At 41.1% G+C, this 16883-nt stretch overlaps 1 protein-coding gene across 13 annotated transcripts in view; it reads left to right on the top strand.

Annotated features, from left to right (window-relative positions):
* The window catches only part of DNM3 (dynamin 3), a 330309-nt gene that overhangs the window by 92205 nt on the left and 221221 nt on the right, over nucleotides 1-16883 (top strand). For all 13 annotated transcript variants that reach the window (XR_002100165.1, XR_002100164.1, XM_019530783.1 and 10 more), the window contains exons 8-10: nucleotides 3458-3593; nucleotides 4915-4982; nucleotides 14469-14607. Coding sequence is in view for 11 of the 13 variants with exons in the window: in XM_019530783.1 (XP_019386328.1) it covers nucleotides 3458-3593; nucleotides 4915-4982; nucleotides 14469-14607 (343 nt within the window). In the remaining 2 variants the exon portion in view is untranslated. The remainder of the gene's footprint in view (nucleotides 1-3457; nucleotides 3594-4914; nucleotides 4983-14468; nucleotides 14608-16883) is intronic.

Here is a 16883-nt window from a genome sequence, read left to right as displayed (position 1 = left end):
TCTTTCTTCCGTAGTGCTAGCCAGTGTAGCACTGCTGAGCCTATAAGGATGCTGCAGGTTTTTCCTCCCAAGGTGGAGAACCTTGCATTTTTCAGTGTTGATTAGATGCCATAGTTTGAGTCAACTCTGTGCAGGCTCTACCTTAGTCTGAGTTCTTGATTCTACTCAAGGCTTCTTGATCAAGAAGCCCAGGCACTCAGGCTGCCTATACATGTGCTTGTGGGTGGGTGGGTGGGAACGTTTTAATTAGAACGGTTCTTGGAGAGCTGCTTTTAATTAAAATGAGTCATGTCTGTTAAGCCCCTGTGGGTTTAAAAATGGTTATGGGGCACTTCATCTAAACCTGATTCAATGAGGCTTAGATAAAGCACCACAGTGGCCATTTTTAAACCCACAGGGGCTTATACAGACAAGGTTCTTTGAGTAAGTGTGATATCTTTTATTAGACCAACACAGCTACATCTTGGACCAACGTGGCTACAGCCAACAACCCCAGGGTCTTATTCATGTGACAACGAGGCCATGCTGAAGCATTCTAAGTAGAATGTGAAGGAGACTTGATTAATCTAGTCTGGTCTGATAAGTTCTAACTAGAATGCAAACCAACACATGTATAGGCACTTTCACGTTTTAAGGATCATGTTTCCTCTTATAGAGGTACAACAAGCTGTTTCTGCACCCTGGGCAACAGTGGCAGCAGTGGCAGTGACAGCTATCCTTGTGCCTTCTCACAATCAGTCACTGGGGCTTGGTGACTCAGTCACCCACCCCTAATTATGCAGCTAGATAGAAAGATGTTTGTTATGGATCAGTATATTTTCTGCCTTCCTTCTTTTGCCAGAGAAAGGGAGGAGATGGGTGATAGTTCAGTCCTGTAAAGAGGATGAAAATTGCTTAAAATAATTACATAACAAGGAAGTTTGCAACTTTCAAGACCAGTACCCAAATACAAATCTGAGCCACTAAATTCATTGTTTTTGTCAGCATTCTGACAGACTTTAATGATGTTTTATTCACACACACTGAAGGAGTAGGTTTCAGAAGGTTTTAGAGGATATGCTGATACAGTAAATGATTTAAGAGATGCTTAAAAAAAAGGACCATAGATCAGTGTTGCTTTGATATCCTTTGGGCTTCACTAATTGGGAAAAGGTTTAGTTTCAAGAGGATGGTGTGGGTAATGTCCTAGATATAATTCAGGAGATCTGTGCATTGCTGAACATCCTTTAATGAGGGCTTCCTCTTGCTACTTTCCATACATTCAGATATTCACAGTTGTATACATCTGAAAGTGCCACAGATAGGTCTATGGAAGGAACTCTAAGAATAATTTATCTTCACCTTTTGACAATATGGTTTGTACGTACTTCACCCCTTCAAATGTTTTCACAACTCTATTGGGTAAATGACAACAGCATTGCCATAAAACCCTTAGAAGTCCTGTACAGGATGCATGATCTCCTATTATTCTGGAATTACAGAAAAGGGAGAATGACCATCAAAACTGTAGATCCTTCTTGCAGAAGCTGGTGTCTTTCTATACATTGCTTCTTTTACCACACTGTTCAATGAGCCAGACACAACATGTCCTTAAGTAAGAATTTCATCATTCATAGATACATTTTGTTTTTGGATCGCCATTTCAGTGGTTGTAGGATAGACAGCAAGGGTGATTATTCTCAGACTATTCCACAAGCAAGGGATGATGGATGCCTCTGTTTATTTGATCAGAGGTTTTGTACTTCTTGGTTAACTTAGCATTGGGTAATTAGGAATTGCCAGGCACTGCTGGCATGACATGCCTTCTAGTGGGATTAGCTTCTTCCACACTCATAACACTTTCTAAAGGAGGAAAAGAGCCAGAAAAGATTTATGGCCAAGTCTATATTCTTTACTCTGCCAAGCCTAAGATCACTGCCAAGAATAAACTCTGCCCACTCACTCCTGCTCTGCCCACATTCAAGCTTGGCAATTAGACAGTGTAGACACTCTAAAAAAAGGGCTCCTGTCTCTCTTGAGACAGCAGGTCTAGGAATAGTGCTGTGGCATATGCTAACGACCTCTGCGAAGCTGTCTACTCTGGCTAATCGTGAGGCTTGGGTAAAGGAGGAGTGGGATGAGGTGGATGGAGCTTATCTTGTCAGTAGTTTTGCATTTGACATGGAGATGATATAAACACGGCCTTTATCCCATTCCACTCCATGGTATTCCCCAGATATCCTTCCGCATCCTTTTTCCTGAGTTCCAGTTCATAAGCTAACTGGAGAGGTAACCTAACTTCCTGTGTTAAAAAAAAGATGACCTATAATGTCAAATGAAAGTTTCTTATTCCTGTGACTTCATTGCTTCCAAAGGTAAAAGGAGTAAATGGTCCTGTATTAGTCATGAAAGCAGGAGTGTATTAGTAGGTTGAGATTCATATGGTTACACAAGTCTCTGTAATCCTCTCTCTAAACTCATTGATTTGATCTGAAGTTCACGATCATAATAATACCTTTTCCTTTCTGGGAGTTCCGCATCTCCAAAGATCATTGTCAAATGTACATGACAGTGATGAAAACTCACTTGAAAACATGGTGGGCTTTCCATAAAACTAGATGGTGGAAGACTTCCTTCTGTATGGAAGTGAATTATAGTCTCTCTTTTTCTCTCTCCCTCTCCCCCCTCCCCTTCCCCCTCAAAAAACAGACAAACCAACAAAAAACCCGCAACCAAATACTTCTGTTGGCTAAGTCTAAGGAAATTTAGGCAAATTGGAACATGTCAGACTGATAGCTTCCACCTGGATTCCTCAGTACTCATTTTTGGACTGCCTAGTATTGGCACAGGAAGGCTCATCTACCAAATGTCTTCTAAATCTTCTAGCAAAAGGTCTAAATTTTGTCAGTCTGATTCATGTTACACTGCTGAACTGTCTGAGAGCTCCCAAGGACTTGGAAAAAGTCCTTCTGGAGATTTGTAACTTCTGTACAAGAAAAATCTCTGCTTTAAAATGGAAGAATTATTTCTAGGTTTTCACCACTCATCTTTACTTTTGATTAGATCCTTTAATTATGAAGGATTTTGAACTCCGGAGAACTGTTAAACATATATTTGTCTAATGCCGTTTGCTCTGAGAATCACAATATTTACTTATCCTGTTGCAAAGAAATTTTGGAAAGGACTATCACTTTATACACATCTGTAATAGGGATAAAAACAGGAGTAGTGTAGTTGTTGGTAACCTGTTGTGTATATTTTGCCAAACATACAATACCAGTTGTTTTAAACTTAATTTTAAGAGATTATATATTTATACTTATACTTGTAGCTGTCCTATCAGAGGGAAAGAATATACATACAGATATTGCTGTTAACTGCAGAAAAATCATTCATTGGGCATAGTTACAATGGCATAATACTGAAATAAACAACTTTAGTGTAAGCATTTTGCATTTGTGTGATTAAAAAATTTCAGGATGGTTCAACAGTTTTCAGTGGACTTTGAAAAAAGAATTGAAGGATCAGGGGACCAGGTTGACACCTTAGAACTGTCTGGTGGTGCCAAAATCAATCGCATTTTCCATGAGCGTTTTCCTTTTGAACTAGTAAAGGTATGTGTATCTCTTTCCTCCTTCCTTTCAGTTCTACTACTTGGTTTTCATGTGCATATTAACAGTGACAAGGGGAATTTCCATTTCATTTGAAGAGGGTACTTTAACAGTAAACCCTTAATCAAAAGGAGCCCATTACACAAAAGGAAGACTGTCACTAGCCCACAGAAGAAAAATGTTTTTATTTCAGGTTCTGAACACTGAGAAGCAATTTCAGTACCATGTAATTTTCAAAACTTATTCATAAAGCTATAATAATTTTAAAATGGCTCAGAGCACAGTGTTCACTTTGTCTCTAGCAACGAATATTTCCTATTTGCTCGCTTTATAGCTCAATTTAATTTGAAGTATGTTCTCAAATTTGTAATGAATCTCACTTTGTAATAATGGTAACTTCATATTTTCAGGTGTGCAGCTGTTCTCCCCCTCCCCCCAGTAGCCAAATTTGGATAGATGTATTTTCTCTTCTCTCACATACCTTGCACAATTAGTTTTGATGGAATTGAATTTTTACATCTAGGATCCTGCATTTGTCTATCTACTTGGCAAAATGTCCAAATTAGCTTTGTGTCTGTCTTCTGTCTTGGTTTTTACCATGCTTTCTGTTTTTCCCATGGTTCTTCCGCAGTTGTCTTCTCTCCAGCATCCTCCTTCTGGATAGGTTGAGCAGGTAAACAACAGCAACTGATATGACTCTGTTTCTCATGTTCAAGAGGCTACTACCTAAGTGCATCTTTTAAGACTAGAGCTGTGGAAATTAACTGTGTTTTGGGAGGTTTTGCTACTTTAATTTAGAGTGGAAAACCAGCAATCTTCCCTCCCCAAATTTTCATAGGAGGGAAGAAATAAGTTTTGGAAAACTGTTTTTTTGTTCTGCTTCAGTCACCAGCCCCCACACTTCTGCCAAGCCTTCAGATAAGTTGTAAAGAAAATGGAGTAACAGAATATTTTTTTTAAAGATGGAGTACACTTCTGTTAAAGTAGCTCTTCCCAAATGTTGTAGATCTGGATTTGTCTGGTTCTCTAAAAGGATGCTCTGCAGAATTATTTCAGCCAGCAGTTTGTTTGGAATGGAAAATGTCGTTCAGTATGTCTCACTTTCAATAATTGTTCTTGCCTCCACAGCTTTGAACTTCTAAAATTACTGTGTATAAAGACTTCACTTTCTTTTGCAATAGTTACAAACGGGTGTATCAATGGCCTGCTAAGTTTGTTTAGCAAGTTGAGTTTTCACGTTGTTCAGCTCCATTTCGCAACTTTAATATTTGCTAGTTTTTCTTTAAATGTCCATTCATTAAATATGCTCTCAATTTTCTTCTAGATGGAATTCAATGAGAAAGAACTGCGGAGAGAAATTAGCTACGCAATCAAAAATATACACGGTATCAGGCAAGTGCTTCCCATTTCTGTAGGTTCAGACACATGTGTGGAAAACAATCTTTTAAATTCATATACACTTATCACTTCCTTATTTAGTTGCTTAAAAAATCTTTTTATTTCCCTTTATGTGTTTTTTGTTTTTAACATAGCCATTAGGGTCATTGGCCATGCCCACTGCTTTCCAAGGACTTACCAAACTTGTCTGAAATACTTAAAGAGTTCAGGTACAGAGCAGTTCAATGAACTCACTTCTGGTTGTACTGTTTGCTTTGGTGTTGCAGCCTGCTCCAATAAAACAGGGTATTTATGTCGCTCCATACTGTTTGGACTTAATGGGATTGATTGAAGCCACAAATTCAGAATAGAGTGATTCTGTAATGATGTTCCTTTTTGTGATTTTTTTTTTGATTGCACTTGCTATAGAACATAACTGGTACAGAAAAAAGCTACATGAAATGTTGAACATGTAGAAGTCATTAAAATGGAGTAAAACCTTCATTGAAATCGTATTTATTTGGCCTTAATGCCCACACACAAGGGTGAATCGGAACAATATATGTGAAGAGCTGAAGTGCCACTCTTAGAGTTTTTACAAATACAGTATAATTAGATCCTTTCATACAATGTAGGTGACAGTTCCTTTGGTTCCTTTCATAAAATTTAAGAAGAACTTAATTCCTTAAAAAAATAAAAGAAGAACAAAAATTACTTATGTTTCCTTTAAGAATTGCTTATAGATATTCCCTTCATGATCAGTGCACATGCCCTCAGTGGTCAAATAAGGTCCCACTAGAAAGTGGAGAGGACAAGGCACAAGGTCAAATGTCAAACCATGGAACTTGGCATGTTGGAACTGTACACAGTGCCTTTTTGAATTTAGGATGTTGATACTATGGCATATGGGTTGAGCTCTGTCCCTGAAATCTGTCAGTTACACATGATTTAGGCCATGAATCCTTGTACTGATTTACTGTTAGTGCAGATATTGCACAAAATATGGCTTGTCATAGAACAAGATCCTCTGCTCGTCTTGCAGAATAGCTTTGATGCTCTGTTGAAGCATTCATGCTTTTCCTGCCTTTTGAATTCTACCATGGGGAAAATAGTTGGTTCTGTAATCAAGGTGCCAGAATCCACTGGGAATGCATCTTATTTATTTTGGGATGCATCTTATTTATTTTGAGTTTTAAGTGGCTACATATTTTTCAGCTATAGGTAGTGCCCATATTTGCTTATTTGGAGAAAAATGGCCAAGTACACTGAAAGGTGTATAAGAAACTGGGGGATAGCATAGCCTTTTATAACAAGGTGGTGTGGGACTATTGTTCCTTTTTGTTTATAGTCATATCTATGGGTATGTCTCCACTGCAGGATAATGTAGAGATATTCAGGCTAGATCAGCAGCAGCTTACCCTCAGCAGTGTGGAGTTCTGTGCAGGCTACCTTACACTGAGAAACCTGTACAGAGCACCATGGCTTCTGTTCTGGTACTTGAGATTAGCTTGTGTACCTCTGCTTCACTCCTAGGTATTTCCTCCTAGAGATATCTTTGAGATCCTTATACTTGCAGAACACCAGCCAACAGGGCTACCTTCCTAAGTCTTATCCATGTATTTTAGCTCTGAAGCCAGGAGTTAGTCTGCTTCTAATTAAACTGCTTCCACATTCAGGACTTTTCCCCCAGCTGAGCCTTTCCAGCCTCTTTTACAGGAAGCTCAACTCTTTTGGAATTGTGCCCAATAATTTTGACTCAACTTAATCCCCTCCAGATGCAGCCATGATGGCTAATTATTCCCGTCCCCATTAACTCTTTGTTTACCAATATGCAGTTTGTGGATTGTATCACATAAGAGGGAATCGGAATTGAAGTATAGTACACATCAATAATGGATTTCTGCTGATAGAACAGTATTGTATGGTCCTCTACTGGACCACACCTATTCCCATTTGCAATTTATATATTTCTCAGACTGCGTGAGGCATATAAATACATCTCTATGGGATTTGTATTAGCGTTACTTTTTAGCTCCTAGCTATCTGAAGCTGATGCTCCAGATTAGACTTAAGTCATTGTTATGACTGTTCTCTATAGAAAGTTTCATTTTCATGCCATTTCTCCCCATTTTTTTAAATCCCAGATGCCTATAAATATCCCATATGACAGTCTGAATTGACTTTCGAGATAATTCAAGTCCTTTCATGGTTTATGACTTAGTACACATCATCTGTAAAAGTTGCACACACTTATAATAGGATATTATTTCTGAACAAATTTTACTGAAAATCATAGAAAATGAGTGTTGAAAGGGACCTCAGGAGGTGTAGTCCAACTCCCTGCTCAAAACAGGACCATCCCCAACTACATCATCCCAGCCAAGGCTTTGTCTAGCTGAACGTTAAAAACCTCCAAGGATGGAAATTCCACAGCCTCTCTGGGTACCTTGTTCCAGTGCTTTATTTACCCTCCTCATGAGAGGTATTTTTTCCCCTAATATCTAACCTAAACTTCCCTTGCTGCACCTTGAACCAAAAACTCTTTCAGCTCAGAATGAGATCTGTGGAGTCCTGGATAAAGACAATATATTGCAATCTGAGAACTGCTTTTTAAAGAAACAAAACTCAGACCTTCAAGGAACTTACACCATTCATTGGTTCTCATCTGTGGAGCTGTTCAGTTAGAACTCTGCATGTGCCATCTGTAAGCACAAAGACTTTGGAAATCCAGAGAGACAAAGGTTTATTAATCCTCTTGGCATTTGGAGCAATTTATCTTCCTTAAATCAGTGACAAATTGGTACCAATTTTGACACGCGTCACCACAGCCATGTAGTGTATCAACTAATAAGAGGGAGTTCATTCTTGATGTTTATGTCAAGAAACTGGCAAGCCTTGGGAGTGGTACATTGCATATCATGTTGCACCTGGGGCTCTCCATTTTCTGTGGAAGAACACATCCTGGCAGGCTGCATCATTTGGAATTCAATCTCAGCATGAGTGCTTTTTCAAAAACTTGGCCACGTCAATACTCCAGAAGTCTGGAGACCCTGCTCTTTGTTTTGAAGGAGAACTCCATGTGCCTCCAGTTTTGTCCCAGAGAAGCAGTGATCCAAAACTATTGATCAGCATCTTCATACTAGCCTAGGCATATATTGCTTTTTATTTTTACCCTTTACTAGGGCTATGCAAAATGGCACCATTCTGTTTCGACTTGCATTTCAGTGGAACAGCATTTTGTTTCAAATTTTGTTTCGATTCAAAGCTGCTGTTCCATTTCGTTTCGTCAAAACAGTTCTGCTGTTTCGATGTTTCGCCCATAGGCTATAATGAGGAAGCTTGAAACAGCCTATAACTTTGTCATTTCTGGCCTGATTTAGATTAAACTTGCAGGAATGGTAGGTAGCCCCTTCTGAGGGCATGAAGCCTCGTAGGTTTCAAGGAGATAGGTGCTGGGGTTTCAGGGAAACTGCACCTCAATATCTTGAAAGCAAAAGACCTCATGTCCCCGTATATGTGTTAAGCCACAGCAGGGTTAAAGCTAAAGACATGCTAGCCCCTGCTGAGGCCACAAAGCCTGCCAGCTGTCAAGGAGATAAGTGCAGGGGTTTGGGGGAAACTACCTCAAGCTGCAGACAAGCAAAACTCATGACATGAGTGACACTGTGTGTGTGTGTTAAGGCACAGCAGGGTGAAAACTGCAGGCCTGCTAGGCCCTGCTGCAGCTACAAAGCCTGCCAGCTTTCAAGGAGATAGGTGCAAGGGGAGTCTGGGTTCTGGGGCCCTGCACCTCTAGCTGCTGACAGGCAAAACTCGCAACATGGGTGGGTGACCTGTGTGTGTGTTAAGGTGCGCCCTCACTCGACTGACACCAGGGCAGAAAGCAGGGCAGTTCAAACAATGCTGCCTTTTATGTAGTTTTTCCATCCCTCCCCCAGAGCACTGGGATTGGAAGAGACCTCAGGAAAGGATGACAGTCACTGGCCAGCTACACAGTCAATAATGAGAGCAGTCCTTCCCCTCAACCCCAACCCCAACCCCCTCTGTCTCCTTACTTTGGTTTTTGTTTCCCTGCAGGCAAGCCCAGCTTGAGCTTCGAAAAAACGTTTTGAACATTTTGAAATGTTTCAACTTGCCTCGTTTCGTTTTGAAGCTCTCTGTTTTGTTTCAATTTCACTGTTTCGAGCTCAAAATGAGTCAAAACAGTGTTGAAACAAAACTGCTGGCAAAATTTTGCACAGCCCTACCCTTTATGTCTTCATGAAACCCACTGCCAAATTTTGCTAAATAATCAAATGGGGTAAGGTGGATATGAAACTGTCACTCTTTCTTTGGGCATATCTGTATTGATATTTGGATCTATTAGTCTTGTTGTTGAAAGATCCAGTCTGCCTTTCAGGTTTTCCAGATCTGTTTTCATAGTGTTAAAGCCAAATGCGCCATCCAATTGATTTCTGAATATCAGAATGTGGCAAGTTAGTGTCAGATTTGGAGTCCTATCAAGCTGTTTAAACAAATATTTCTGAAAGGTCATACGTCTTTGAGGAAAACCTGTGTCATGAAATGGCACAGTTGTTTTTTTTTTCCAGTTTGTGCTGCTGACCAAATCTGTTTTTCTTCCATTGCTTCAATTTATATTATTGTTGGCTGTTTCTCTAAATGTCTGATTTACTAATTAGATCAGGGAAGACTCAGTTTTTTGTGGACATATCTGTAGTCTTGTTATGCTTGGGATTGGAGAGATTCAGCTTGGGGTGGGTCATTTATCTTATCTTATTTGGGTCTTTTTCTGCTTAGTATTGATAGATAGGATTTCAAATAGACAGTTTTTAAAATATTGATGATAATGCAACTGTCTAGTGGAAACAACCACTAATATTTGTACGTTCTACAATAAAACAGTTTCTGAAAGGACTCTCTTATAGGCTTTTGTACTAACTCAGGAGCAGATGAGTTGAACTGAAATTGAAATTGGTCTTCATGTTTACATTATCACTGGTTGACTCCTTTGGACAATATTCTTTGCATCACTTTTATATAACAACTATGTTGCTAGTTTCTATATTGTTAACAAGGAGAGTGGGCAAGAACTAACCCCTGAAAGCTGAATTCCCTTATAAAGATGACGTGATATACTGTCCTTTACTTGTTCAGGTTTAGCCAGTAATCTCTACCCAAACCAGATTAAATTTTTGCACTTTTTCTGAATCGTGTAATTTACCAGGGAGGCAAGATTACTGTGATCCAGATTAGTGTTTCCCAAGGCATCAGCTACCCTTTCTTGGGGTAGTTCTGAGTTGGAAATATCTCAGCCTTTACTCGGATCTTAGATTAGGCTTTCCCTGTCCCCTTTTAACGGGATGGAAAGCCCCTTATCTTGGATTTGAGTATAAGGGGACAGGTGTTTGCTGTGGCTCTGGGCTTGACTTGGGGCTGGGGTCAGAGCTGCAGTAACTGTCTTCCCACTTGCCTCTCCACCACTTCTGCCCCCACCACCTACCGTCGCTCTAGCTCTGGCAGGCTGTGACAGGGGCAAACTCAAGGCTAGGTCACAAGTCGGCCCACCCACCTGCCTAGGGCAGTCTGCCCTAACTTGCCTGCCACAACTTTAATGTTAATATGATGCAATAAGTGGAAGGCTGCCCTTGCATTACCCTGATGCCAGGGGGCACTATCCATGGCTCCGTAGGTCACCTACACTGTGGCCCATGCCTCGCAGATGGCATCCAGATTATATTTGTTTCCCAGTCTGAGGCCTGAGCAAACTCAATCCATTGTTGGCCTTTTGCTTACGCACTCATTCACGCTGCCCCCATCTCACAAGAGCTACATACACTCCGCTTCCCTCTCACAGGGGCCTCTTGCATACATCCTATCACTAGGCAACACTCTGCTGCCCTTGCTCCCTTTGAGGCCTTTGGGCTTTGCTATTCTCACTTCAGCCCTGCCACACAGCTTCTTTGGTCTGCTTGTGCTCCCCTACTCTATGTGGTGGCACCTTATGCCTTGGCTGGTCTGCTTTCGCCCTAGCCCCTCACCAGGTAACGTGTCTCGCATGCGTGCACACACACGCACATGTACACTTGAGGCTGGCCCATATATCGCCCTTCAAGCCACCGTGGTAGCTCTACTTGATATGCCCCAGTGCAGCCCTTCAAGCTACCCTCTGCAGTCCTATTCAGCACGCCAGATCATGCAGTTCTTCAGGCACCCTGCTGCATCCTACTCTGCACAGGCCCTCAGCATAACTCTGTGCCTCTTGGGTTCTCTCAACATCACACTATGCCCTTTGGGGCCTCCTAGCATAATACTTTGCCCCTTAGGGCCTCCCCTTAGTTCCTATAGACCCACCAGATGGTGGGGGGTAGGGGTTAAGGTGCCCCAACCTGCCTTTCACTGGGGAGGTGATCGGTCCTGGCACTTAAGTGGGGCTGCCACACCACTGGCAGTCCCACCACGCTTCCCTACCCTGGAAGGGTACGGTTTTAGGTCATGCCTGGGACCAGGAGCCTCCAAACCATCCCCATAGCTCTTGCCCTTACCTCCAAGATGTTCCTGAGCTATAGCTCAGCTGGCTGATGTTTCTCTCTTGGCTGCTGGCAGCAGACTGCTGCCTCACCCTGTATAAATTGGATCTTAAAATGGCCACTGTAATCAGGCTGGCACCTGCAAGATATCTGCCTCCAGCCCTTAAAGTGGCAAACACTCAAAGATGCGCTGCCACACAGGCTCTGGCTCAGCTCCAGCCCAGGGCGTGGAGCATGTGCTTGCTCCAGCTTGAGTGAGGGTAAGTGCTTGGGAGGGGTGGGGAGGGCAGAGACCATGGGAGGAGAGAGGTAGGGGCGTGGAGATGATAGAGGTTTAGTGGTTGGGGGGGTAGACATCAGTGGGAAGGGCAGGTGCCGAGGAGTGCAAGCATGGGGGATCAGGTGCTGGGGGCTAGGTAGCGGGCGGGGATAAGGGGTGGGGGGGCTGGCAGCAGGGGGTAAGGTGTATACATTTTCTATGTATTGATTCTGGTTATGCGGTGGGTGGAGGGGGGTGTCATCTTAAATTCAGAGTCATCTTGGATTTGGGTAAGTATGGTACTACAGAAAAGATGTATACATTAAAATGGTTAAGCCTTTATCTCTGTACTAGCCAGTTGCCTGTCACGAATGATGGGGTATGGGGAGCCAGAGGCCTGGGATGGAGTGCCGCCACATAACACCCCATGCTGCTGCTGTTCTGCCTCTTGCAGGGAGTGGGGTGGGGGAGATGAGGCCAGCTCCCCCACCCTCTGTCCAGGTCTCAGCATGCTATCGGAATCTTGGCGGCACTCCTCCATGCTTAGAGCACTCTGACTGGCTATTTCTGTCAGCCAATCAGAGTAAAAATACAGTGGTACAGACAGACTTAGGCTTTTATAATATTAGAAAAGCTGCCATGCAGGACAGGCAAAACTGGCTTAATTTTGTTGCACAGCTCACCTTTCAAGTGTTTGTGAAGTACTAGTCCAGATTTTAATTCTTAACTGCTACTTAGGGTAGAACTTAACTTTTCTGTAAACTTTCCATATTATTTATAGCAAACCTAGGGCTAAACAGATTCATCTCATAGATTATTTCAGTGAATTAGTCTGTATGCAGTTTCACTGTGACCTTCTAGGCATCACAGTGTTTTGCAACTGAAGTTACCATTCGGCTTGATTCTGAACTGGTTGCCCAATGTATTTAAGGCCATAGACAGAAAATTCCACTCCATTTTGGAGTACTTTAAATTTGGATCACTTCAGTATCATACAGACAATACACCCTCCTCCTGTGCTCCCCTGCTAGAACACTTCGAATGACAGCAGTGCTCTCTGGCTACGGGGGGTACAAAAGAAAGTTGCTGTGTTTTCTGGCATCTCAGTGTTTTGCCCATGGAGGGAGGGGGGGACAGTGGGAGGGAATGAGGATAGACAGTCACTGAATGGTGGTCTGTGTGCTTGGTTGTCTTTGTGATCCTCTGGAGGCTAAGAGACTTGCAAGGAATCCTTCTCTCCAACCCCCTGCCTAGGGTGCTAGAAGATCAAGCCATCCTCTGTGCACTCTGATGTAATGCCCTGATGTTTCAGGAAGTGTTTCGTAGATATTGCTCAGTTTTTAGAGTCTTTGTTGAAATGTGTTTTTAGTGGCACACTTCTGTAAACTTGCTATTTGGAATGCTTCAAGCAACACATCTGCGTAGGGACTGAATATCTGGCCCTGCTCTTGAGTGCAATACTTATACAGCTTTTTTCTTGTTTCGTCTATGAGGTCTCTTGGCCTATTCAAGAAAGCAGTCTTACAATTTTAATTACATTTCTTTCATTCAAGTTATGTTCTTTTCTTTAGACAGCATTCTTAAAGGCGTCTGAATCATTTTGTATATCAAGTTTAGATCTATGCACGCAGTTTTGGAAGGAGAAATAAAGGTTAGAGCAGGGATAGGCAACCCCTGGCACGTGCCAGAGCATGATATGCAAAGACATTTTCCTTGGCATGTACACCTTGGGGAAAGGGCTGGGGCTGCGCTGCCACAGCAAGGATTGGGCCCCTCATGGCTCCCTGCACTGTCTGTCCCTGGCCCTCCAACATCTTACAAGTCAAGGTTGCATATATTTTTGGCACTTTCAACAAAAAAGTAGCTGTCCCGGGCTAGAGTCTCTAGTTCTACAAGTTGTTTACTTGTATATGTCCACACAGCTTGGATAGAAAGTTTATATCTAACTTTCTATGCACATTGTCAGACATTTGAGAATGCAGCTGCCCTAAATGTTTTGACACTCTGCTCTGGTATGGGATTATTTCACAAAAGAATTGTCAGGTTAAGTTGATTTTTTTTTTTTAACATTCTTATTCTTCAACCTAGTAAACAAATTAATTTATATTAAATCTTCTGATTTGAGGAGAAACGAGCAGAATGAGTTCCATACTCATTCCAATTTTCATTCAGCTATTTTTATAGTGTTGTAAATCTTTGAAAAGAAAGAGATTAATAGTATGTTGGGTATGAAGACAAGTATTTACCTAAACCATATATGTACAAATGGCAGAATTGTAAGACATCTCAGCACAAACCTATTCATTTTTCATTTTGTAATCCACACTCCCTATAACTGACATGTCAAAGCCCAGTGGTCCTCTTCACATTTGTCAGGAAAGATTTAAGTAGTAGAGATACTGCTTTAGTGAGTCCTAGTATTACTAAGACCATTCAACTTTACAAACTAAACTGAAAAATATGATAATATACTATAATCTGTTAACATAATTAAGCAACGTTTGTCAAATAAATACTTTATTTTTTGGTTTATATTCTTTTCAAATAGCTGAGCTATAGAGTACTTTAAGCTAACTATCCATCTTGCAACTTACAGAATTCTTTTGTTCATATCATCATGATGCTTGGGATTCTGTACTGTGCTTTCATTCAAGTTATATTCTTTTCTATGAAGTATTTCTTCAGTATCTTACATGCTTTATTATATGTCCACAGAACAGGTTTGTTTACTCCAGACATGGCCTTTGAAGCTATAGTTAAAAAACAGATAGTGAAGCTGAAAGGGCCTTCCTTAAAAAGCGTGGATCTGGTGATGCAAGAGTTAATCAACACTGTCAAGAAATGCACAAAAAAGGTAACTTCTGAATGGATTCACTAATACTTGAAATAGTCTGTTAACCTGCTATTATGGTAGATAATTTGTTTCACAAATAAAGATTAACTTTTTATGTAACCAGTAGTCATATACAACTCATGATGGGTTTTGGTGCTTTAAAAAGTTTATTTCTGGGTCCTGTATCCTCACTATATTATTTATGTCAGTTGGCTCTTCATTTACTTGTATAACCATATTACCCTCATTCATATTGCACAGTGTTACTGAGGGCATAATATGAACAGAGCAGAATCTCCTCAGTGCCCTTACCAGTGAAACCTAGCTAACAGTTCTATAGCGGTGTAAGGTGAAACCCCCCCAGCCAATTCCGATCTAAAGTTATCATTGCAGCATGGACAAAAGTAAAGTAGAAGAATAATTAATTTGCTAATAAAGATGAGATTCCAAATATACCTAAGGAGCAGATTTGCCAAATTATAGATTTCATATAGAACCTCTTTGCACTATAACCATTTTTAAATCCTCAAAGAACTAATGAGCAGTGATTTTACTTTCCTGTGCTGTTCATTGTATACACAGATGGCTAATTCATAATCTGGAGTTTTCAAGAACCTCGAAGGGGGGATCTAGTTTTCTCTTTGTTTTGTGGACACATTCACAAGTGTGAGTACTACACATAGGTAGAAGGGTGACCTTAGTCCCTTAAGCACTGCCAAGAGTGTGTAGCAAACTAATTTAATTTGAAAAAAATCTGCTGTGCAATTAGCTTCCATTAGGTGAAAAGTGTATGTACTCAAAGGGTGCATCTGCAGGTGCAGTTAGCCTGCCAGCCCAAGGCTGCTCCACCTCGGCTCAGTATGCTGCAGAGGGGGCTGGCTGGGGCATGAGAGTGCTACAGTATGAGGCTAACCAGCCAGCAGCCCTTGCACTTTAACACCTTTGTGCCCCATCCAGCCCTGGTCACTGTCTGTGTGCGTGTTTCAGCGCACGTAACTACTCCGCTGTAGGATAGTACTTGTCCTGAACAGTACTATCCTACAGTGAAGTTAATTAACCTATTGCACTCCAATACGAGATCAGGGGTATGCAAAATGCAGCCCACGGGCCAGATGCGGCCCACCAAGCCATTCTATCTGGCCCACGGGGCCCCTAAAAATTTAGAATATTAATGTTTTTCTGCCTCTGGCTGCCTGTCATGCAGCCCTCGATGGCTTGCCAAAACTCTGTAAGCGTCCCTCCACCTAAAATAATTGCCCACCCCTGGTGTAGATGGTGTTATGTTACTGTGGAGTTAGTCAGCTCTGTAGTAAAGCACACATGTAGATAAATCCAAAGAGACCTTCCCAACAGATATAATGAAATAGCAGACTCCTCTGGTAGTAAATATTAAATATAATTTTAAAATGCAAACGTTTTGTTTCCTTAACACAAACAAACAAAAAAATCCCAAGCCTTATTTTCCTATTGTGACAAAAAGTTTGGGGTTTGGTACATAGCTGAATAACCTACAGATATCAAAAATCAGATGCATGTTCCTCTATTGCAGGGGATAGCCTTTTCAGAAGTCAGTGGTTCCATCTGATCCATTATCTTGTCTCTGCCAGTGTTCTTCAAAGGTTCTCTTTAACTTTCATCCTGTTGCAGGCTATCTTTTTGCCTCTGAATTACCCTATAAGGGGGGCAACACCCTTTAATCTCTTAATATTTGTTACACTGTATGATATAAACTAATGTTTACATAAATATATAATTTTTTGAATTCTAATCTCTTGACTTCTGTCTTCGGTGGCAGTGTGTTCCACTGATCAAATATATCAAATAAATATGTTTCCTTTTAGATTTGTTGCTTTTTTACTTTTTTTACTGCTACTTTGTTTTAATATAAGTGGGGAAATTTGAACTTTTGATTTTCTTTTTCTGTCATTCATTATTTTCTGTTCCTTTGCTATGTCATCTCTTAGTCTTCTCATTAAACTATGCATTCCTTTTTTATAAAAAGTTAAGTTTTATTGTTCTGGGGAGAGTTTTATATACCCCTCCATTTGTGAGTTTTTCCATGTTGCTGTTCTTTTTCACTTCCCTTCTCTGGATCGTTTCTATGCCTGCTAGATCCTTTTTCAAGATGGGGTGAACAGAACTGACTGCAGTATTCAAGGTGAGGGCATGCTATCCATTTTGGTCATGGCAATATAATCAGTAATACTCTCTTCCTTTCATAATACAATCTAACTTCGTATTTCCTTTTTTTATTTCAGCTGCACGTTCTTTTTCTTCAGTGATGCATAGCTGTTCCT

The sequence above is a fragment of the Crocodylus porosus genome, unplaced genomic scaffold, assembly GCF_001723895.1.
Source record: "Crocodylus porosus isolate Cpor-Errol unplaced genomic scaffold, CroPor_comp1, whole genome shotgun sequence".
Classification (NCBI taxonomy): domain Eukaryota; kingdom Metazoa; phylum Chordata; order Crocodylia; family Crocodylidae; genus Crocodylus; species Crocodylus porosus.
The sequence above is the reverse complement of the archived record's forward strand: the minus strand, read 5'-3'. Positions and strand labels throughout refer to the sequence as shown.